The sequence below is a fragment of the Pterocles gutturalis genome, unplaced genomic scaffold (assembly GCF_000699245.1).
Source record: "Pterocles gutturalis isolate BGI_N339 unplaced genomic scaffold, ASM69924v1 scaffold17365, whole genome shotgun sequence".
Lineage (NCBI taxonomy): Eukaryota > Metazoa > Chordata > Aves > Pterocliformes > Pteroclidae > Pterocles > Pterocles gutturalis.
In genome coordinates, this window is record NW_010146462.1 from 1 (window position 1) to 22,847 (window position 22,847).

The following is a 22,847-nucleotide window of genomic DNA, read 5'->3' on the forward strand; positions in this document are numbered from 1 at the left end:
CTCTCCCTGCTCCGGGATCATTAGCCGGGTGCAGGCTGAGCCTTGGTCATTGAGTGGGGAGGGCAGTATCACTGTGTATCACTCATTTGTGCATTTGTATATAATATTATTTTCAATATTACTGTAGTTTAGTTATTAAATTGTTCTTAACCCACGAGTCCTTTCTCCCCTTTACCCCTTTAATTCTCTCCCCCATGCTTGGGGGGGGGCGGGGATTGGGTGAGCGGGTGTGTGTGAGTTGGCCCCCAACCAAGAGCAAACCCATCACAATTCACCACCCCAAAAAGGTCTGGTTTGGGTCTCACTCAAAAGAAGCTCCCTTGTGTCAGCTGCCTTTCATAGGACCATCACCCTTACGGGTGTGAGGACAGAAGAGCCTCTGATAGTGAGGAGCAGAGATACTAATACAGCATCCTCTGTCTGTGGCTATGACTGATGGATGCAGCTGTAGTGGCATTTGAGAATGTATCACATCTGTTTCTTAGCATACCTGTTAGAAGACTTAATTCATTAAGGATTTACAATGGAGAAGTACATGTCCAGCATGCAATAATCCTGACAGATTACCACCAATGATTTAGATGTTTTTCCAAGGTCTATCCCAACTAATTCTCTAATAACAATGGCAAAGCCCTTTCCAAACCTGCCAGCATCATCCTCACTGATTTTTTTCTTCAAACTGTCCATCCTTCAGAAGCTCAGCTGTCACTCAGAGAAACTGCAAACATACATACACCAAAAAACCAAATGGAGCATGGCTTTAGCATCATTAGCAGAAGACCACCAAAAAGCCAAAACGATACCTCATGGGACCTTTTCTTTGTAGGTAGAACCCACAGATTGTGTCTGAGGTCCATTGTCATACACTGCACAACTATTCTACAGCGATGGTCCCTCTCAATTGCCTGTCCAGCCACAGATTTGGGGTCAAGTGGCTGCACAAACCTGTTAAAATCTTGCCCCCTTGTACTGACCTCAGCTGTAGTGGAACAGCTCTGGAGCCAGTAGCTCTGATGTGTCAAACCACTTCCTACACACGCCGGCACGCTCCACCACACTGAGCATTAAGTTTTATTTCCTGGATTAAAAGCTACTAATACCTGTACAGAGAGCAGCCTTTGTTCATTCTTCTGAAGCCAGCCAGCGAAACGATGATTTGCTGACCAAAGAGCGAAGTCCTTGCTGCGCAGGCAGGGTGATGCTCCCCACCAGTCTAACCGGGCAGTAGACAGCTCCTTGGCTTGGTCGGCACCAGCCCATCACTTCTGAGAAACCATCGTCACTGTCGTGGAGAAAAGATGTGAACAAGTCCCATGGAGCTCAAGTGCCTTTTGATGTGGCTCTTGGTTGGATCTGTCAAGGGGAACAAGCCAGGTAAAAGATTATTTCTGCCTTTTGGGGAGGGAAGATACGATTTGCTTTTTTGTGGTGGTTGCTGGAGGATGTTCGCAACATCCTGACTGCTTTCAGGTAAGGAAAGATGTTAAGAGCTAAGGAATTTATTATTCTAAGGAAATGAGAGAAATGGGTTTTGTGCCCACAAACCATCAACTGCCGACAATCCAGAGCACTACGGGATGGTTTTTGTCTGAGTAATGTATGTATCCTCCAACCCACCGCTGGCACAGTGGGCAGATCAAAGAAGCCTTGTGTACCTCAGGTAGCTCTTTGAATTTTTTTTTTTTTCCATTTTGCATGTAACTTTAGGAAATATAAAAATAGACATTGAAATGTCGGCACCTCCGTAGGTAAAACTGATAGCAATGCTATTAGGTAAAAGGTGCCATCCAACTTTGCTATGGGTACTATAGATACCAAGTATTCTTCCAGCCACGCCTCCCAACCAGTAGTGCCTATAAACTGTGAACAGAGGCAGCTAATTCATTCAGCATGATTTTACACATTTATACATTGTGATACCGCTTATATTTGGCTTCTTTATTGTGACAAGTGTGTGCATTGAGAAATGATCTGGTGATACATTAGCGTATTTGAATTTAAACTGCTTTGTTCAAAGGCAAAAAAAAAAAAAAAAAAATCTTACATTCTCAGAGCTCCATAAATGTGATATTTCTTTCTGTATCTGCTGATGGTGTCCAGGTTGAGAAGTATGAGCAGATACAACCTAAGGCAGGTTCTCAGATGCAATGGTGCTGTGACTGCTGATGGATCATCTCCAGCAGGGCTGCGAATTTTAGGAGGCACAGAGCATCTCAAGGGAAGACTGTATTGCTTAGAACATGACTCACTAACGCAGGAAGTACCTTCACTAATACTTAACCCTCAGGTGATTTTATTCTTGTTAAACTATTTTGACAGTAAACGCTGTACCTTTGCCTTCAGGGGCATTTTCATTGCCTAATGAAGTGCCAGTGCTCATGGCAAGCGTTTCAGTGCCGTGTGTGAGAGCATCGCTGTGAGACGCTCAGCCTGAGAAATGTAAATAGGATCGGTTCTGGGATGAGTCAGGTCCCCCATACTGCGCTTTCCGTATTACTGTGCCTGGGACAGGCTGTACGATTTCTTGCTGGCGAGTCTCGTTTATCAGAAATGTTTCTGTTTTTCGGAAAAAATGGAGGGGTGTCGGTGCAGTTGCATTTTATGCAATTTGGTGTGATTTAATTCTCTGATGAATGAATAAATGCATAGCATTGCATTCTTCGCTGTAGCACTAAGATCTTCTTTCCTCATCTTCTTCTATTTGTTTCCAATGTCTCTCTCAATGGTTTAACATAATATTTATATATCACAGAATCACAGAATGTTAGAGATTGGAAGGGACCTCGAAAGATCACCTAGTCCAATCCCCCTGCCGGAGCAGGACACCTAGATCAGATCACACAGGAACGCATCCAGGCGGGCTTTGAATGTCTCCAGAGAAGGAGACTCCACACCCTCTCTGGGCAGCCTGTTCCAGTGCTCTGTCACCCTCACCGTGAAGAAGTTTTTTCTCATATTCAAGTGGAACCTCCTATGTTCCAGCTTGAGCCCATTGCCCCTTGTCCTATCACTGGATGTCACAGAGAAGAGCCTGGCTCCATCCTCCTGACACTCACCCTTTACATATTTATAAACATTGATTAGGTCACCCCTCAGTCTCCTCTTTTCCAGGCTAAAGAGACCCAGCTCCCTCAGCCTTTCCTCATAAGGGAGATGCTCCATTCCCTTCATCATCTTTGTGGCTCTGCGCTGGACTCTCTCCAGCAGTTCCCTGTCCCTCTTGAACTGAGGGGCCCAGAACTGGACACAATATTCCAGATGCGGTCTCACCAGGGCAGAGTAGAGGGGGAGGAGAACCTCTCTCGACCTACTGACCAGACCCTCTATGCAAATAATACACCACCTCTTACCAGTTTAGGGGTTTTTGTTGTATAGATACCTGAAGTATTGTGGCTATAAGACCTATTGGTTTTAATTCCTTAGAGGGTTCAACAAGGAAACCTGGGAACAGACATAAGCAAAGGAAAGGGAAAGGTCAAACTGGCCAAAAATCAACCTATGTCTCGATACATAGAGTGCTACTTGGATTATTGCGCCTTAGTCTTTTCAGATCATCCCAGCACTGCAAGCTCAGTTCTGTAAATAAATCCTGCCATGGATATTGTTTGCAAGACGGTTTCTGGGGAAATGCGCTATCAAGAATAAAAATCATCAGGGGAAAAAGAAAATAAAAAGCCTTTGTTTTGCAGAACAGTTTCACTGGTAGATCTCAAAGTGCTTTGAGAAAGCAACATCCTCTGATATGTATCTGGGGAAACTAAAGCATGGGATGATATTTCATTTAGTAAAAATTAAACTACACCCAAGTGCTAAAGAGGATAAGAGAAACGCTGATTTCCTTGTGAAGAGCATCACATTTATCTCATTTAGTCTGCACAGCAGCAGTGTCTAGAAGCTGCAGGCATGGAGGAGGCTTGAAGTATGGTAGCGAGGGTCAAACACACGATAAAAGCTGGTTTGTGCTCCTGCCACCTTTCCCTTTTGCTATTCATCTTCCAGGAATACACTGAATAGATTTGCAAGTTAAAGCTGGAAAGGATTAAAACTCACAAAAGAAGTGTGAATTTCATTCAACTGAATTTCATTCACACGAGATGGGTACCAGATCTCAGTCACTGAAATGAGAGGAATTTCTTTCCCATTATACTTGCATATGAGTGCTCGCTCCCATGGATTTGAAATGCAATGCAGAATACATTAGAGTTGTTAAACACATACAAGTGTTTCCTGTAAGGTCAACCAGAGAGCAAATACCTTTATAAACCTTCCAACTACAGCAGCAAAGTGTATATACACTCAATATACAGCTACAATGAAAAAAAAATTGTTAAAAGGATTGTTAAAAAATTGTGATCCTGCTGAGGAAAAGCAGATGTTAGAGAGATCCTGCAGTATCTGCTTCTGCCTTCGTATGGAGAAATCTTCCCCCCCACCTCATCAGAGATGCTTTAATCCTTCCCTTTTATCACAACAAAAAATCCACACTTTAGCTACTGCTAGAAAGCCACTACCCTTGACTTTGCTCACTATTGCCTTCAGGGTATTACAATTCTGGTCTTCCTGCTTTTTTCATCAGAGTTTAGCTTTGTCTCTCCTGTTCTTCCTATTGCATTAATTGTACCTCCAAAGCCCAGCTTTTGGATGTTTCCTACCCATGGTTTCCATCCCCTCACCCTGGTCCTGAGTCTTGGAACAACCTGGTTTACTGGGGCTTTGCTCCGTCTCCTCCAGTGTTTCTCCAAAACTCACATTTCCCAAGTCCTTCCATGACTTTCTTCACTTGACTTTCCGTTCCTCAGCCCTGCCAGGGTAGCAGCTCTCTGTCACCTACTGCTTTTTCTTTTTGTTCCCCATTTGTAAAGTGCTAGCCCCCAGATAAAGAATATCCAGCCTTTCCACTTTCTTTGGAAAAATATTTTATGCATTACAAGGGCAGAAAAATCATCAACACTAACAAATAAATTCCATCCCACTCTTGAGAGCTGCAGCCAAAAGCTCCATGACCATGCTAAGACCACAAGTCAGACGAGATGAGTCCTGCATTTGAAATCAAAAGAGTCCCACCAGGCCTTTTTTTCATTGTTACCCAAGACTGGGACACATGCTTGTCGTCCAGTTCAATTACTTTCAGGGAGGATATTCTCTGCTGCCCTTCCAACCCAACAAAAGGCAAGGATGAGAAATTTCCAGCCAAAGAAAAGGATCTGAATTTCTGCTGCTATTTAAAAAAGACAGTTTTCTTTCTCGCTAACGTGTTTTTCCCTTTAGATGAAAATACCGAAGAGGCGGATGTTACTGTAGTCACAGATTTAAGCAAAAATGTAGCCAAACCTATTCAAAACCCACATGCCACACACCAAAACAAGGCTTTCACGTACGATATTCTCAAAACCAGACACTGTGTTCTGCTACCGTACCGTGTGCCGTGGTTGCCTTTAAAGAGCTGAGCTCTGTGGCTTTACCACAGAACCAAGAAGGTTATAAACACCCAGAAACAACAGAATAAGAAAAACAAATGTTCCCCATTCTCTGCTTTGTACATTTCTTGTGTAGTGCACTGTGCTTGGGTTAGTTTTCCTCCCTCTCCGTGCCTTAGGAAACACTCTCCCTCTTTCCTAATGCTCCCTCTTCCAATTAATTCCACATTTGCAGTCCAAGTCCCCAGCCCAGCCTCCCTGCCAGAGCAGGTGTGAGATTCATCACACTTCAGCTGTCTGCACCATTGTGTCCATCGAGCTGGACGTGGGGACCCCCTTCACAGCCCGGGGAGAGAACGTAGCCCCTCCAGGGCACAGTTCATCTGCCAGGTTACAGATAAGGGTGCAACAAGTCATTTCCTGTACGTGTCTTTCTAGTGACTACACAGGGAGTTAAAATATCTGCTTTTTGTCAGCTGGGTGGCATTCAGTCCATGCCTTAACACAGGAGTGAGTTGGTGGCGAAGGGGGATAACCGTGTTTAGGAAGAGGGGAGACAGATATTCAGGCAAGAAGCATCAGAAGACACAACATCTGCAGGCTGCTTTGCTGGGAACTCACAGTGAAGTGAGCTTTAAAATGATGCCAGTGCATTAGCTAAACCATGCTACTGACATGAGCATCTAAGAGCATTCTTCCACCACTGTAGCCAAGAAAAAGACAGAGGCACCTGTAAGCATTACTTGGGAGAACTTAACTTAGGTGTCTGCTGTCCTCTGGAGATATCTGCCTAGCTCCACTCTGTACAGAAGGTGCTAAGATGGCAGGTTCCTGAGGCTAAATTATGCTTAGCATGAGAAAACTTACTCCACTGTCAAACCAACTCTAGCCTTGCTGTATATGGATTTACTTTTTTTAATTTTTTTTTTTTTTTGCATTAGATTCCACTGCCTAGGTCAATGGCAAAGAGCTGGTCAGCATGATTAAGCCAAGGGTTAAGAGAAGTGCATCTCTCCCAAACCTAATTTTCTATGGTCCTACAAAGAGTTAATGGACAGCTCCTGTCAGTTCATATTCCAGTTTATTTTACTCTGTCTTTCCAATAGAGTCATCTTCTAGCCCAGCAGACTCAGCAGACACTGAGCTGCCTAGTCCTTAGACTAGGACATGTCTGTTCTCCACTGCCAGGAATATTAAAACCCATCTCCTGCCCCCGTGATCTCTCCTCCATTGCTGTTTGCATTAAAACTTGTGCCTGGTTATTTCATCTGCATTGTATTTCTGTCACTTAAATTGCAGACTCATTACTGCTCAGATGACTTCGGAAGATAATCTCTGTGTAATCTGCAGTATAGCTAACCAAAAATCTCACAGGCAAATCACCATAAACTTCAGGTCTGCAACCCTGCCCCAGAGATAGGATCTATTGCCAGCTTACAAATCCACATAGACAATAAATTACGTTAATCAGAGGGGAAAGAAGTAGGCAGAGCTGTATCCAGCTTATTAACGGACCCTTTGGGAATAAGTTTTGAAGTTAGAAAAAGTTCATTACCATTCCAGTCCAGTTGCTGGTATCAATTCCTTCTCTTCACTCATATCAGTTTCATCATCAAGAGACACGCTCTATCTAGAGAGTTTCAGAGAGCATACGAACCCCCAGGGCTGAATTAGCTTTTCAGGCACATCTGGAGAAATGTCTTCATTTTGGCATGGTTTGATTTCTTGGTGTCTCTGGGGAGAAGCTCTCTTCATCTCTCAACCGGGCAGGTGTTGGTGAAGTGCCTGGTTTCTTCCACTGCTTTTACCCACATCTTCAGAACAGCCAGTTTCCTACCAATCCCTTCTTACTGCCTTTGTATTTAGGGGAAAATTGTCCTATTTTTGCACCTTGCTGTTTTAACTTGACATCAGAATAATGTCAGTGCTGGTGACACACAGCCACATGACAGAGGAAATTCTGAGTTTAGGTTATTGTGACATGACTCACCGTCTGTGTTTATCTAATACTAAAAATACTTGTTAGAAATTTTCCCCGTTCACTTCTTCTGGACAAAAGGTGTTGTTCTTATACCTTGTCTAACAGTGCTCTGCCAACTCAGACACAGAATCATCATAGAATCATAGAATCATAGAATCACAGAATGGTTTGGGTTGGAAGGGACCTTAGAGACCATTGACTTCCAACCCCCTGCCATGGGCAGGGACACCTCCCACCAGCCCAGGTTGCTCAAAGCCTCATCCAGCCTGGCCTTGAACCCCTCCAGGGATGGGGCATCCACAGCTTCTCTGGGCAACCTAAGGGAAGAAAAATAGGCAGAAGAGCTTCATAAATCCTAATACTGCCAGCGTGTCTGCTATGAAAATTTTTGTGTCGGGTCAGTAATGTATTTGAATGTGAAATGTCAGGGAAGAAACGCAAGCACTGAAAGAACTGATGGGGATTTAGCTGGCGGTTTTCTTGCCCCTGAACCTAAATAATGATGCTAGATGCTGAGGGTAACCAAAGACAATGAACTCACAAAAGACAGGGCATGGGAGGGTATTCTGCCTGGCTTCAGCCTCCAATAACTCCTGTGTGATATCTGACAGCTTATGTGGAAGTCCTGGATGCTCTAAGAGACCTGAGATGGCACCAGGCACTGTTGCTTATGCAGGCATCGCAGGAATCCCTCCTATCTTGTGGCTAAGGTGCCAAGGAGTGGCTTGTAGGTCTCAGAAAACTTATCAAACTTAATTTTGGTTGCATACCAAAAGATGCAATAACTACTTTTTAATTTTTATGTTTCATGGATGTCTATAATCTGAATTTACAACCTCCTTTTAATTCCCAGGGCATATCTCCATCCACTATACAATAATATTTAAAATGAGTTCCAAAATTTCCTGCTGTAGGCACCAAAAATCCACTGATATGGGGAGCAATGCATAATCCCAGCTGCCTTTCTTAGGAGAGCTACGGGTTCTAGTAATTCTGTGACCAACCATTGAAACCATTTGAATAGATAATCTTAGTAACTCTAAATACAAAGAAATGGACTCACTGGGCACTTTTGGGGTGTAGGTCAATAGATAATGTTAGTAACTCTAAATACAAAGAAACGGACTCACTGGGCACTTTTGGGGTGTAGGTGATGAGAATGGTAAGTGAGGGCTGATGAAATTTGTGAATGAAGGAAAGGGAGGACATTGGACATCGGCACTGAGAGAGAATGAAATGGGGACACACAGCACCTTGTCATGGGGATGGAGAATTGGAGATTCATATTTTTATATCACACCAACTCAAAGGAATTGACAGACTAATTCCCAACTAGGTGCAAAACAGCAAAAAAAAAAAGAAAGTTAATCTCTCCTAAAAAATGTAAAAAGTTGGAAATCTAGTCAAGGAGTAAATCTACACTGCCATTCCCTGGTTTCCTGGCTTCTTCCCATCCCTTGGCTCTTTTATCACCCACACGGCAGGGATGTTGATTTTTTAGGGGCAAATCATGTAATTTCCTCAGGTGCAAAGACTGAAATCCCTTGGGTCTTTTATCACCCACATGGCAGGGATGTTGATTTTTTAGGGGCAAACCATGTAATTTCCTCAGGTGCAAAGACTGAATGAAGTTCTAGGGATGTTTCACTCCAGAGGTCATTCTGTGTAGGCAATACAATCCAGACCTCACCAGGTCTGCATCCTCTCTGCACAGTCTTCCTACACTATCTTGAGAGGTCCAGTGCCATGTCTTTTATCACCCACATGGCAGGGATGTTGATTTTTTAGGGGCAAACCATGTAATTTCCTCAGGTGCAAAGACTGAATGAAGTTCTAGGGATGTTTCACTCCAGAGGTCATTCTGTGTAGGCAATACAATCCAGACCTCACCAGGTCTGCATCCTCTCTGCACAGTCTTCCTACACTATCTTGAGAGGTCCAGTGCCATGAAACACCCCTGCACACCTGTGTACCACCACCTATGGCCTCTGCAGCTTTGGAGGATACTTATTCTTCCCGGATGGGAGTTTGAATACAGCAGTTAGCTTGAATCTGTGATGCTGATAAATTTCAAAGCACTGGGAGCTCTTCTGGGTTTAATGGACAAACTATAGCTTCAAGTTTCAGATAGACTTTCCACTTTCAGGTTGACTGAATGTGTAGTCATTATCATGAGTTGCTATCACATCTGCTAGCACATTGCCTGGAGTCCTGGCTGATAGCTAGGACTATTTGTGTTAGGCATGGTATGAATAGGTGACCAATAGAGGAAGTTTAGGATTCAAATATAAGGCAAGAAAATACAGTAGTAGGATTGGCATGTTGGGTACTTACCTGTTCTTGAAAGAGTGGTAAAAGATCACTTAAAGAAAAACACTTCTGAAGCTATATAAGATAAAGACAGTGAAGAGGAATAATGACAACTGGAAATGTCCATATTAATGCAAGGATCCTCTTACTGTGAGGGCTGGTATGAAAATAAACCCAAAAGCTGATGACTTTGATATCAAGCGTGTTGTTGAGGAGGTCTAGCATGGGGAGAAAAACCAATGTTTAGAAAGGATATGATGGCTGACAAGGGGAAAGTTCTTGAAAATGGGAGAAAAATATTTGACATGTCAGTGAAGCAGTTAGAAGTCAACAGAGGGAAGCAAATGCAAGGTCACAATGAGACCTGGGAAATTCATCTTTCCAAATGCTTTCTGGATCAGAGACAAGAATGTGGTTGTAAAGGCCAAAGAAGTAGATACTGCATTGACTTAGATGTGAGAAGAAAATAATTTGAGTGATGTGGATGAAATGAAAAGGCTGGATCCTAGGAGTGTTGCATGGGATCCAGCTGCAACCTGGATAAGTTGATCCAAGAGCACCAGACTGATGGGTGTTGCTCGCTGTCACCTGTGTCCCCCATTTCTGGACAGTCCTTATCTGCCATATGCGATTCAGAAGAACTTCATTGTTCATTGATTAAAACAACAGTTGCCCTTTATGATGAGTAGGCTGAATGCTGTGGGTTTTCTTAAGAAGAGACTAAAGAGTTGTAGGTTTGAGTGCCTTGTGCTGAGACTCCGATCTGCAGCCTGCTTCAAAGAGGCTTTTGAAGTCTTGAGGGAAACATGCTTTTAGCTTTCAGGGAAAGTGAGAGTATGTGATCTCAACTTGCTGCTAATCTGATAACTCTTTAATTTTGATCACCCTGACGGTCTGTGGTAAAACATGTGGTTAACTATTTCGGGTACAGTCACTTCTCTCGAAGCCACAGTCTGATGTAGTTTACAAGCTGAATCCTTTGACAGCACAAAGATACAAGGGGATTAAAATATCCTTTACGCAGCTCAGCTGTTAAGCCATTCACAATGCTTTTCATTGTTGCCTTCCTCAAACTTTGTGACTTTTATTAAGTGGCAAGATAATGAAAAGTAAAAAGGGCAGAAAATATGAAAGCAAGAAAACAATGAGTGCCCTGAAAGAAAAGGGTTTTGAAGGACTGGGGCTGGGAGATGCCAGCTGGGTTGCTTTCAGCGAGGAATGGCTTTGTTTCAAGGAGAAGGCACTTTGGGAGTCAAGGGCAGATGCCAAGTAATGAACAACTATCAGGAATTCAAGGCCCTTTTGCATTCATTCTTGCTTGTTGCTCAGGCTGCATTAATTAGGGATGCAGAAAATGTGAAGACATGGTGGCTAAGAAATGTTACTTGTAACAGCTGTCACTATTATGCATAAGCATGAAGGGACACAGATCCTGCACCCAAAGATCCTGAGTGCGAGCCCTGATGCAACCACCCTGTTTTCTCTTTGAAATTTTCAGCCTTTAGACCTTAAATAATCATTAAGTAGTGCCTTTATCAACTTCTGGGTCTCCAGGTCAGCTTCAGCGGGCTTTTCAAGTGCACTGAAATTATCTAAACTAATTCTGAGTGATTGAGAAGTGTGTTTAGACGTGATTTGCTGATGACACAACAGTTCACGTCCTTGTTTTGGGAGAAGTTATATTTAGGTTTGCCAACTGATTACGCACTAAGTTGTTCTTTGGTGTGCTCAGACAGAACTGAGAGTCTACTCCCCTTTGCAATGTTTGTTTATAGATGATTGCAACTTTTAATGACTTAGTTTTGCTTATGACGCCTGACTGGTGCAGGCAGCAGCTCTATGATATGATCGTGTACAGCTTCATTAAGAAAATGCCGGTAGCATTTCACGTTGCCCATCTGCTAGGTGCAGAAAGAAAGGGCTCAACTGCCGGCTTCAGGCAGCGCAGGCAGGAGCAGGCAGATAGACCTGGTGCCTCCCATCACCGCTCCCAGCTGCTGCAGAGCATCCTTGCTCCAGCATCCTTTCTCCTCGAGAAGAAATACAAGGGAGTCGAATCAGCCCCTCCTAAATAAAATTGTGTAGACAAATACAGGCTTCACATCACTTGGTGGAGACTCTCCCAAGGTATTTTCCTGCATCCTGAACAAATCTGTACTTATAAAGATAGGCAACAATTAACTCCGATGTGAAGAAGTCTTTGGAAGGCTGGATTGTTCTAAAACTAAAATAAAAAAGGTTCACTTAAAATAACTAATAGTTTTGCCAAATGTTCAGAGCCTCTCCTTGGCTTAGAGACAATCAAATAAACAAAGCTTTGTGACCCTCATGTTCTCTTTGTGACATCCACTTTCATCCCTCAGCTGTGATTTTAGCCCTGTGGCTGGGAGCAGAATTAGGCTTATTTCACTGAGCTCTGGGCATGATCTGGTATTAATAAGAGAAAAACATGTGGGAAATCCTTGATGAATAAGGTAGACGCACAGGCTGTCCTGATTCTCAGGCTTTCTGTTGGCAGAAGAATGCCCACCGCTTCCAAGGACCAAATTTGCTGATGTTACTGCTGAAGCGTATCCACTGGGGACCAGGCTCTATTATGAATGTGACAGTGGCTACAGGAGGAGAAGCGGCCAGTATTTGGGAATTCAGTGTCGGAGTATACAGCAGGTTGCTTCTTGGGTCTACAAGGAGTTCGAATGCATTGGTAAGTGATTATTGTTCTTTTCTACACTTGTAAAGGTGTTTTTCCAATGAATTAGTCAGTATAGCATGCCTCTGGGCATTGCTCTAACAAATGATCCTTTGTGCTTCTTATCTTTGCAAATTAGAATTTGCAACAATTCTGTCCTGCCTCTAAAAGTTTGGATGCTCTGGCTTTGCCCTGCTATTCATCCTGTTGTAATTCAGCCAATATACCTTCTCCCACAGATGAGAAAATTTTGTTGTCAACGGCTCCCACGATGGAGTTAGATTTTGCACAGACGCCAGAAAGAAAAACACAGAGCCCTGCACCCCAGAAGCGACAAAACCTTTCAGAGTTTAATCAGAAAGGTAAGCAAGAGCCCATTTGTTGCTCTAACACTTCTCCCACCAATTTTCATGGGAGGAGTGTAAGAATGATGGAATTTTTAATTATTTTGAGACAAAGAAACAATTGCTGTAATATCTTGGCTGAACAAGCGATATGGTGTAAGTGAATGAGTATTTTATTATCCTAACAAAGAGTTAGGAGCACTTGGTGTATCTTGCTTGTCTATATTTTGTAAGAATACAAATCATGTTGTTTCAAGAAAGAAAGCAGCAGGTAAAATCTGTCTGCTTTAACCGTGTGCTGCCTTGTGATCCCACAGATTTTTGTGGTCCTCCCAAGACTATTCCACATGCCTCCTTAAGCCTGCCTGATCAGTATTACGTGGGACAAGTATTGTATTTACAATGCCAGAGCGGTTACGATAAGCGACTCCCCACCTCTGGCACCCGCAGGTGCAAGAAGGTGGATGGAGAAATCATTTGGACCCCCCTTGACATGCAGTGCACCAACGACAGCAGCTCTAATGACAAGTGGCTGCCACAGACTATTGGCCCAGGTAAGATGGGTGCTTTGGCATCACATCGGTGTCATGATCTGTCCATGCAGGGTGCAGACCCCCCCAGCTCAGCACATCAATCCTAGGGAATAACCTGCTTGGGGTTTGGGATGGAGAGATCAGTGACTTCAGGGCTCTGACACTGATGGAGATGTCATCTCTGACTGATGGAGATGACATCTCTAGGGAGGACACAGCTGCATCCTACTTTGTCTTGGGTGTTCTTTCATACTAACTGCAAAATTGCAGGAATTTGTGAGCACATAGAGCCACACTGTCATAGAATCATAGAATCACAGAATGGTTTGGGTTGGAAGGGACCTTAAAGATCATCAAGTTCCAACCCCCTGCCATGGGCAGGGACACCTCCCACTAGCCCCGGTTGCTCAAAGCCTCATCCAGCCTGGCCTTGAACCCCTCCAGGGATGGGGCATCCACAGCTTCTCTGGGCACCCTGGGCCACTGCCTCACCACCCTCACAGTGAAAAATTTCTTCCTAATGTCTAGTCTAAATCTACCCTCTTTCAGCTTATACCCATTACCCCTTGTCCTATCACTACACTCCCTGATAAAGAGTGTCCTATACTGGGAAGAAAATAGTAGAATAAGACTTTCTCTTTTTTCCTTCCTCCTGGCAGCTATAGGTCATCCCTCATGATTGCATCCCTCATGATTTCTCAGGGTTTCAGGATCCAGAGTTTTTCTAGTTCGTAGCTAAAAATTTGTGGCTCCATTCTTACTTTAACAGCTAGGATGCTGTTTTGAACAAAGAGACAGCAAAAAGCCCACCAGTACTGCACTGTAGTCCTTAGGGACCCATATTCAGCAGAGCACACACCACTGCAGTCTGGCAGCTTGTGTTTGACTGTTCAGGGAGCCAGCAGGGCTCTCAAGTGAGGCTGCAGAACCTCTGCTTCTTGCTTTTATGCCCTTAGATAACACACACACAAAGAAAAGACCTTCATGGCCTCTACCCCACTGAAATTACCTGCCTTTTCTGATCCATTCAAGGTCAGGTTGAATGGGGCTCTGGGCAACCTGATCTAGTGGAAGGTGTCCCTGCTCACTGCAAAGGGTTTGGACTAGGTGACCTCCATGGTCCCTTCCAACTCAAACTATTCTATGATCTATGATCCTATGATCTCTCCTAACTCTACAATGAATGAGTTCAACACGTAGAGAGAAAACAGAGCCCCTTTCCCAAGCATCTGTGATAGCACTGAGGGTCTTGGTCCCTCTCTGCGTGGCAGGCAGAGCTATTGCAGGTGGAAGGACCCACCTTCACAGTCCTCAGACTTTCATTATCTTCCCCACCTCCTCTGAGGTAGGGGAGTGCCATGGGATGAATTTTACAGAGGCAGGGGCCAATGCAAGGTCAACACAAGAGGACTTCTAACAACAGAAGAGTAGAAGTGGAAAAAACTGGTTTTCACCAGTAAGTGGGCCTTTAAGGGGAAATTCATCTTGCAGAACTGTTGATGTCTACTGCACAGATGCCCAGGTCAGAGTTGGACTGCCTTTGTAACCAACAGAGGGGAAAAGGTGTTGGCAGAGCTGTGTTAGCTGCCCGATTTCAGAAGTCTATTGGAGTGTGAGATGAGTTGCACCCTTTAAAGGCTTGTTTCTCCCCAGTAACTATAGCACAGCCCAGACGACTGTCTCAGAGGCCACATCTATGTAACGATAGACAAGATGAGTGCCAGCCCTCGTGAACCATACCAGGCCATGGGGTAGAGCAGGATGGTTTGGGCAGGTTGGTTTGGGCAAGTCCTTTTGCCTGCAGAGTGACCTCTCGGGTGACACTTTGCCATTGTTGCTTCTCATTGCTGCTCTGACTGTGAAAATGAATCACTTTACTCACTGGACACACTATTTCAGCATTAACCCAGGACTTTCTCCCCTTCTTCATAGAACCATCTGTTTCCCTGTGGTGCCCGGTGCAGAGTGTTCCAGGTACAGCAGTCACAATTTGTTGTTTGGTCTCTCCTCCTCCTTCAGGACAGTATTTTTTTTTTTTTTTTCATTGATAATTTCACTTGGTACTATCAGGATGAAGGATCTTCTTGCTATGATGGAAATAATCCACCAACATGCCAGTCCTAGAAAATGATACAACCTATTGAATAGTCAGAGATTACAAATATTTGAAATTTTAAAATGAGGTTTATGAATAACATGACTGGATGATGAAACAGGCCATCTTGGCCTTTAATTCAACAGAACAATAATTTCGGTTTCCTCCAAAAGTACGTTCAAACATGGGCTAGGTTGGGTCTTTGCAATTAGCGCACCAAATATTTATTCCCCCAAAGTGTTGCCTTTCTCTTTGCTATGATGTGATGTCTTTAATGGGGCTGGCTAAGGAATATCCTCTCCTTTCTCAGTTCTCGCCCCAGCATTCAGCACAAAGAGATTTATCAAGAGATCACTCTTACAGGACCTCTTGTTAAAAACCTGCCTGTATCTCATACTGGCTCAAGTTCAGGGCTTCCATTTGAGGATAAGGGAGAAAATCAGTGTATTTCTTGCACCAGGGAAGTTTTGGGTTACATTTCTGGGGAAAAAGAGGTCACCTTTGAAGCCATGTTTCCAAACCCTAGCTTGGCACATTGAAAGTCATCCTTCCCAGTCTTATATGAAATGAAAACCTTAGCTGGATCCCATTGCCTGGAGGATAGTTCACTTCATGCCCACCATGAACAGATATCAGATCAACACCTATGTTGATATCCAGGCTGGAGACATCTATCGATGGCCAAGAAACAAACTTGGCAATAATTAACTCTGCTGTGCAGAGGGAGAGCTGTCAGACCTAGCCTGACTCTATCCTCATCGCTGCTTTGATGCTCATTGCCAGAAGAGCAAATCCATACAAACATCAAGAATTTCTCTCTCTTTGTAGGTTCAACTCATCAATCCTTTTCCTCGTCTGTGATACTGCCAGTGACAGGTATGCCACTTTGTTAATCAGACTCAGACTTCACCCCATCCCACAGAACAGTTACTTTGCATTTCAATTGACTGTTCTACCAAAGAGATCCATCTCTGTTGTAAGAGGTAGTAAACAGACTGCAAGACACATCTATGTCCATGTGTTGGGTGATAAGTCCGTAAAGAAAGTGTAAATAGAGACTGTTTTGGCACTTAAGCTTTTTATAGAGAGTTTTTCAAAGACTCATAAGGGATGTAAAAGAAAATAGATCAACCAAAAGTCTAGTTTTTAAATGAAGAGGTTTTTAGATTCTTTCTTTGAGGCCTTCTGTGAATTCAGTGAATTACTTCAACTGGAAAAAGCAGAAAAAAATGTAAATATTTAAATGATGTGTTTTTTTCACATTTTCAAAAGAGCAAAAAAAAAAGGATGGGCAAATAAGATATTTTCTCACGGCTAAACTGATGCATTTAGATGAGTCTGAAGAGGTTTTCTTCGCCCCCTTCCCCATCTTCCATTCAGCTAGTAGCTGCTAAAATGGAAATTGTCTTTTACTGTGCATATGCTCAAGACTGTACAAGGGCTTTTGATTCCAACTGGAGTCTGCTGAAAACTGTACCGCACATTATAATAAGGAGGAATAATGGAGTGAGACAAATAAAGGGAAGGATGAGTATTGTGAACTATGCCAGAGACTTCAGCATCGGTGGCCATGGTTGCTCTCTAACTGTCCAGGTCCTCTCTGACTGGGTCCTGTTTGCCCCAAGGAGCAAAGCAATGGGGCAATATTGAAGAACTCTTGCCCCTGGGCATAGGGGCAAGATGAGCCCCTCTACCAGACCTTGCCTGTTTTTCCTAGCTGGAGTAATTGCAATAATTACAGATAAAACCAGGTGCTAACTGTGATGATTTTCTGTTTTAACAGCTCTCTTTTTTGTTCTGCTTATCATTCCTGAAATTTGTGACTCACCAAGCAGAGAATACGGTAAGTGGGAAAGAACCAGGAAAATGTGAAATCTAAAAAAATGGAAGAGCTGTCAACCCGATCAGCCATCTCACTATTGCACTACTTTGACTTCTGAATAGCTTCTTTGGTTTTAAATGAATGACCCTGGATTTTGAGTTTTCTGATTCAGCTATTAAATACTAGTGCAAGAAAAAGAGGAATCAGAGCTTTTGAAATCAGAAAGCACGCTTTGTCCCAGCCATTGTGGAACTGAGAATGGCGGTTCAAATAACAGGTGGAAAATGAATCCCCTGGGGAAATTAAGGTTGATTATGCAAATATGTTGGTTTCAGATAGATTGCGCAATCAGTTTTTTTTCTCTCTGGCTAACCTGTGGGAAGTCTGGTGGAGCATCTGCCACCGTGACCACGTAATTCTTCTTCCTTCGTTCCCCTGATTTTTCAGTCATGTCACGATAACTTTGTAGTTCAGACTTATTTTAGTCTGACCACCTCGCTGTTTCTATTACTACACTGACATGCACAAACGCTGTTCCTGCTCACAAGCTCCCCAGCCTAGTTAATTCGAGATGTCCCTATTTGACATTTGGGAGTTCTCCTTTTCTCTTCTCTTGTAGCTAATCCTCATCCCCAATTCTCTTCATGTTCCTTACTAATTACTGATGGGCTCTGCTTCTCTGCTCAATGGGGATTTTTCTCGACAAGGAGGAGAGGAGGACCTTGTGAAACCACACCAGCAGTTAGGATGAGGCCATGGAAAGCATAGGTAACACTTTAAAATTAGTTTTAGTGAAGATGGTCAACCGTGGTGCAGATTGCCTGGGCCATTGTGGGATTTCTGAGAATATGATAGGGGAAGAATTATCAAGAGTGATCTACATTTCACTGGCCCTGTGGTGGAACAAGTGATGAAATACCAGATGAAATAGTAACTGAGATCCTGAGTGGTGTCTTTTGCAAAAAGTACTGTGGTTTCTCATAGTAAATATGGAAGAAGCTATACAAAATCTGCCTCTTCCCAGCTGTAGTGAAGTCTTTTTCCTGCTGTAGGGAAGACTTCTCACGGAATTGCGATGTTCAGATCTAAACTCATGAAATCGATGCCTTAACACAGAAGAAACCACATTGTACCAGCAACTCCAAGACCAGTGGTGGTAAATGAGGAGAAAGCCTGGACACTCAAATCCAACGTGTGAAGGAGGCAGAAAATATTATGGTTTAATTCTTATGGGGACAGAATGACTTTCCACCTACAGAGTACGGGTGTAAGAAGTGCACCCCATCATTGACAGATGGGGAAAGAGCCCTGCCTGAAACTGCTTTCCAGGAACACTTCTCCTCCTACTACTATATAGCAGATGTATTGCTAATATAACTGCAGCCTCTCCTAAGCGACCAGGCTTACAGATGGACCATCATTGCAACCCACACACCACCTTTCCCACAAAGAGAGATGCTGGACACCTGATGTCCCCCTTGTCCCTTCCCTACCCAGACAGTTCAGATGCAGTCATACTTTCCTCCTCCTCACACTGCTCTTGGAAAAAGAAATTAAACCCATTTACCCTCTGCACATGAGCTCAAATTCTTACTGGACTCCCTCGTGGTTCAGCATACACATGCATTCATCAACACCCTCCTCTTCCCAATTATTTTGGACTAGCCCCTTCCACAAGTTACTACATTATTCCTCCAGCTCAGAGGAGGATGCTGCAGATTGTGGCAGTTAATTAATTTAACAGCTCCTTTCGTAGCTGCAGAGCACCAAAGAACCTAGCACAAAGCCATTTGAGGACAGACTCAAGCATATGCAATACTTGACATGTACTTATATTATTGGGAATTTGTGAAGTTTGAATAGTCTTCCGCCACTTTTTAGCCGCATTCAGCCTGGTAGGATGGGGTTCATGTGACAAAATGCAAGCATCTATGTTTGACAATGGGAAGGAACAAGTCCCTCTCACCCTATTGCCTATATAAATGTGTGTATATGTGCATATTTTATTTATTTATGCCACATATATATATATAAAAAAAGCCAAATGACTCATGGTCAAAAGGCACCTGTTTCTCTGCATTGACTCTTATAAAGCCAAATGACTCATGGTGAAAAGGCACCTGTTTCTCTGCATTGACTCTAAGTGATGTCCAGATTGCCCAGATAATCTATAGACGCTTACATGTCAAAAGCAAAATGGGATGAATCCCTTCCTTATAATTCAGAGGGCATGAGATCTTAGTGTAGTTTTCTGTTTTGTGATAGAGTGTGTGTGTCATTGATTTACTGGTTTGTATTGCTGTTGAGTTATTCTCACTCCATAGCCTTGATATTTATATGTTCCATGGCTCTTTTATTCCTGTTGGAATAGGACTTATTTGTAGTATGGATCTTTATAAAGATGGATGTGTAATGGTCTGTAACATGCCGTTATTTTGTATGGGAGCAAACACCAATCTGTATTTATGCAATAGATGATAGGTTTTCACACGTCAGCTACTCTGAAGGCAGCAAGCAGTGGTACTACGCTCTTCTGCTTCATTTGGTGCACATTTTTATTGCTAACATACCTCTGTTAAGCACTGCAGAAAGGCTGGCATGGCTCGTCCTGCTCAGGGCATTTCACTGGAGAAGGTTAATATTTCGTCTGCTTCTAACATGCGCATTTTTATGCAGATAACAAGAGCAGAATCATACATTTCCCACTGCTCCAGTGGTTTTTCCTCCTTTCCCTAGCCAGCTTGGCTTAGGGGTTCTTTCTCCACATTTTATCTTTGTTTCTTGGAAATTAAGGGAGACACACTGCTGGTAAGGGACCTGTAAGCAATAGTGGGTTTCAGACTGGACAGCTATTATGGGATTTAATTTTCCTAGCTATTAATGCCTACATAGAGAGTCTGAACCCAGCACGGGAGCAGTATATGTACTTTATTGGGAAGCTATAACTCTCAGTTGAGCTGTACTTTACCTCTCGGTCGGGCTTGTTGGCCCTCTGGGGAAATATTTGTATCTGAGGCTTGATCCTTCAACACAACATGCAGAGAGCACATGGAAATGAGTAGGACCCGTCCTGGGAGCCAAACACCACCACTGGAAGAGGCTGTGGCCAAAGGGACACTGTCACTGTTGTTCTTTCTCCATGGCTGCTCTCGCTTTTTTCACATGAGATGTGGTGGTTGATGTTTCTGTTTTGTAGACTTTGATTTTCTCAGCATGAAACAACTAATAAACTATAACAATAAATTGTTCTGGATGTTCTAAAGGCAGCTTGTACTTGCTATCAATCTCGACTTTGAAAAATACAGTATTTATTGTCTGTTACTCTCTCATTTTAACAAAAGTGTGACAAACTCAGCAACCTGTCACAGGAAGGTTTATTCTAGACATCTACACATCACATGTGTACTATCACACCTAACCTTTGAAATGCAGGAGAAGACTAAAAATATTTGGGCAAAAGGATCTCTGGCAACAATGTCTCCAAAATAAATAAGGGAAGCAATTAATAGATTTGTACAGTCTAAGGGAAGTGGAGCTCCCTTAACCCTAACCCTCCCCAAGGAGTGGAAATACACATACCCCTATACCATGGCCAGGTACTTAATTGTGAGAAAACATGTTTTTCCAGAAGTCTGTGGCATACGAGTCAGCCTGCACATTGAAATGTGTCTTCATATAGGTGTCTCCATGTAAGCTGGTCCCATTGCTGTGGCCATAAGCAGAGTCTGGGGAGACCCAGCTCTCCAGTGCAGGGGTCCACCCAAGTTGAGCAGTTGTCCAGACCCCATGGACAGCATCAACTGGATCTCCATTGACTCTACTGGGAGATCAGATAGAAGCTCACATGGAAACACCTACAGACTGATCTGGTTGCCTGAAGATCTGCCATGATCTGAGACACCCAGGGGTGTCAGAGACATCTACATAGGGCTGGAAGCTATGACACAGGACCCATGGGAGGCCTGTCCTCCTCTGCAGTGATAGCCAGAACCCAAGCACCACGATTTGTACCCAGCCTGCAGAATTACCCTGATGTGTAAATACCTCCCACAAGATGTCCCAATCTGGATCCCAGACCCAGAAGTCATCTGGCAGAATCTGCCACTCACCTCTGTAAATGCATCACTGAAGAAACATGATAAAAACATTTCCTGCCACCCTAACACTAAATAAATTCTTAAATTTAAATTTAAGCATGCTTTTTGGTTGCAATGACAAATAAAAAACAGTAATAGGTTGGGAGCTTACACACAGGTCAAAAATGTCTCATGTCTTAGACAATTTAGACAGTAGATACAAGGCAAAGCTGCGAGAGTGAAACAGTACAGATCTGCCTCTCAGTAACAACCTTAACACTGCAGCTACCTACACATTTTCTAGATTCATTTTTACTTTTTCTGTAGGAATAACAGCATGTCAGGGCAAATATGGGCTCACCTGGGGAGTATAAAGGCATGTGAACAAAGACACCAGGACACCAGCAAGCACCAGCTTCACCCGTCATTTCCAGGTCTCTAATTCTCTAATTATTTTCTCCTCCAGTCTTTCTGCAGAAGAAATTCAGGGAAGATATTCCCTAACTAGATTTCATTTTTTAAAGCTGCAGAGCAGAGTGGTGCTTCTCCAGGGCTTGGGCTCTGGCAATGCTGCTGCATTAAATAGTTTGGGCTTTTTGCAAGAAATTAAATTGGGTTTTCTACCAACAGTCTCCTCCTTTCCCCTGTCTTCCTCTTCAACCCCTGATGTACCAGCTGCACGCACAGGCTGGCTACCAGGAACCAGCTGTGCAACACCCAAGAAGCCCATCAGTGCTGAGGGCTCCCAGAGCGATGCTCAGAGCCCGGTGATGCTCAGAGAGGCTCCCGGGGAGATGTCACCGTGGGTGTCCCCAGGAAATCTCCCACCTCCTCAGGGGAGCTGGTGGTGGCGCTGCTGCAAGGCGATGAGAAAGTTCATTTTGCTCCGCAGGTCTGGGGCAGGAGGTGGGTATCAGAAACACCCTGCTTCAGCGTTTCCAGACTGAAATTCTCAGAATTTCCATTTCAAGGGGAATTTGGAAACTCTTGGGGTTTTGTTCTGATTCAGACTGAAACCACATTTTGAAATGACAAAATTTCCTGTGCACGAGTAGCCCTGTTTTCCAGCTCGCTCTGCTCAAAACCAAAGGTTTCTCTCTCCATCAATTTTTAGTGTTTTTGTGCTGCTGAAACTCCCCCAGTCCTTGGTAAAGTTCTGATTTAGGGCAGAGTAGGATGAAAATAACAAAACTGAAGGTTTCTATGCTCTTCTTCTTAGCCTTAACTCACAGTGCACAGTAAAATGACAATAATTCTATCTTTATTTTATGGGTTGGAAATGGTGGCACTGAGGTGACTTTGTGAAACAGTTTCAGTCTCTGTGCAGTGCTCTGAACTTTCAGAGTAAGATCTCAAAGCTTCAAGAGTAATTTACTCTTTACCATTTATGCTTGTAGCAATTTGTTAAAACAAGTCTTCATTTACTGAACTAAGAAGATGTCAGCAGGTTACTCAAAAAGAGACTAGATTCAGGTAACATCACTGCTGAAAGAGATGCGGTTGTGCTATTTGTCAGAAACAGAGTGCAAATTTGCATTACGAGTACTTTACGGAAGCCAATGTGATACTTGGAAAGCAAA

The 22,847-nt window shown here is 43.4% G+C and overlaps 1 protein-coding gene across 1 annotated transcript; it reads left to right on the forward strand.

The window, feature by feature from the left end:
- The first annotated feature begins 1,313 nt into the window (after positions 1-1,313).
- On the forward strand, positions 1,314-22,509 carry IL2RA (interleukin 2 receptor, alpha). Its single transcript, XM_010085758.1, has 6 exons — positions 1,314-1,374; positions 12,227-12,412; positions 12,637-12,759; positions 13,059-13,295; positions 16,198-16,238; positions 22,465-22,509. Exons 1-6 carry the CDS (start codon positions 1,314-1,316, stop codon positions 22,507-22,509), a joined length of 693 nt encoding a protein of 230 aa, XP_010084060.1.
- Positions 22,510-22,847: the final 338 nt, after the last annotated feature.

Excerpts from the sequence above, each read along its gene's own strand:
- IL2RA (XM_010085758.1), top strand. The coding sequence starts at position 1,314 with ATGGAGCTCAAGTGCCTTTTGATGTGGCTCTTGGTTGGATCTGTCAAG. Across the intron at positions 12,413-12,636 it reads CAAGGAGTTCGAATGCATTG|ATGAGAAAATTTTGTTGTCA; the intron begins GTAAGTGATTAT and ends CTTCTCCCACAG. Across the intron at positions 13,296-16,197 it reads GCCACAGACTATTGGCCCAG|GTTCAACTCATCAATCCTTT; the intron begins GTAAGATGGGTG and ends CTCTCTTTGTAG.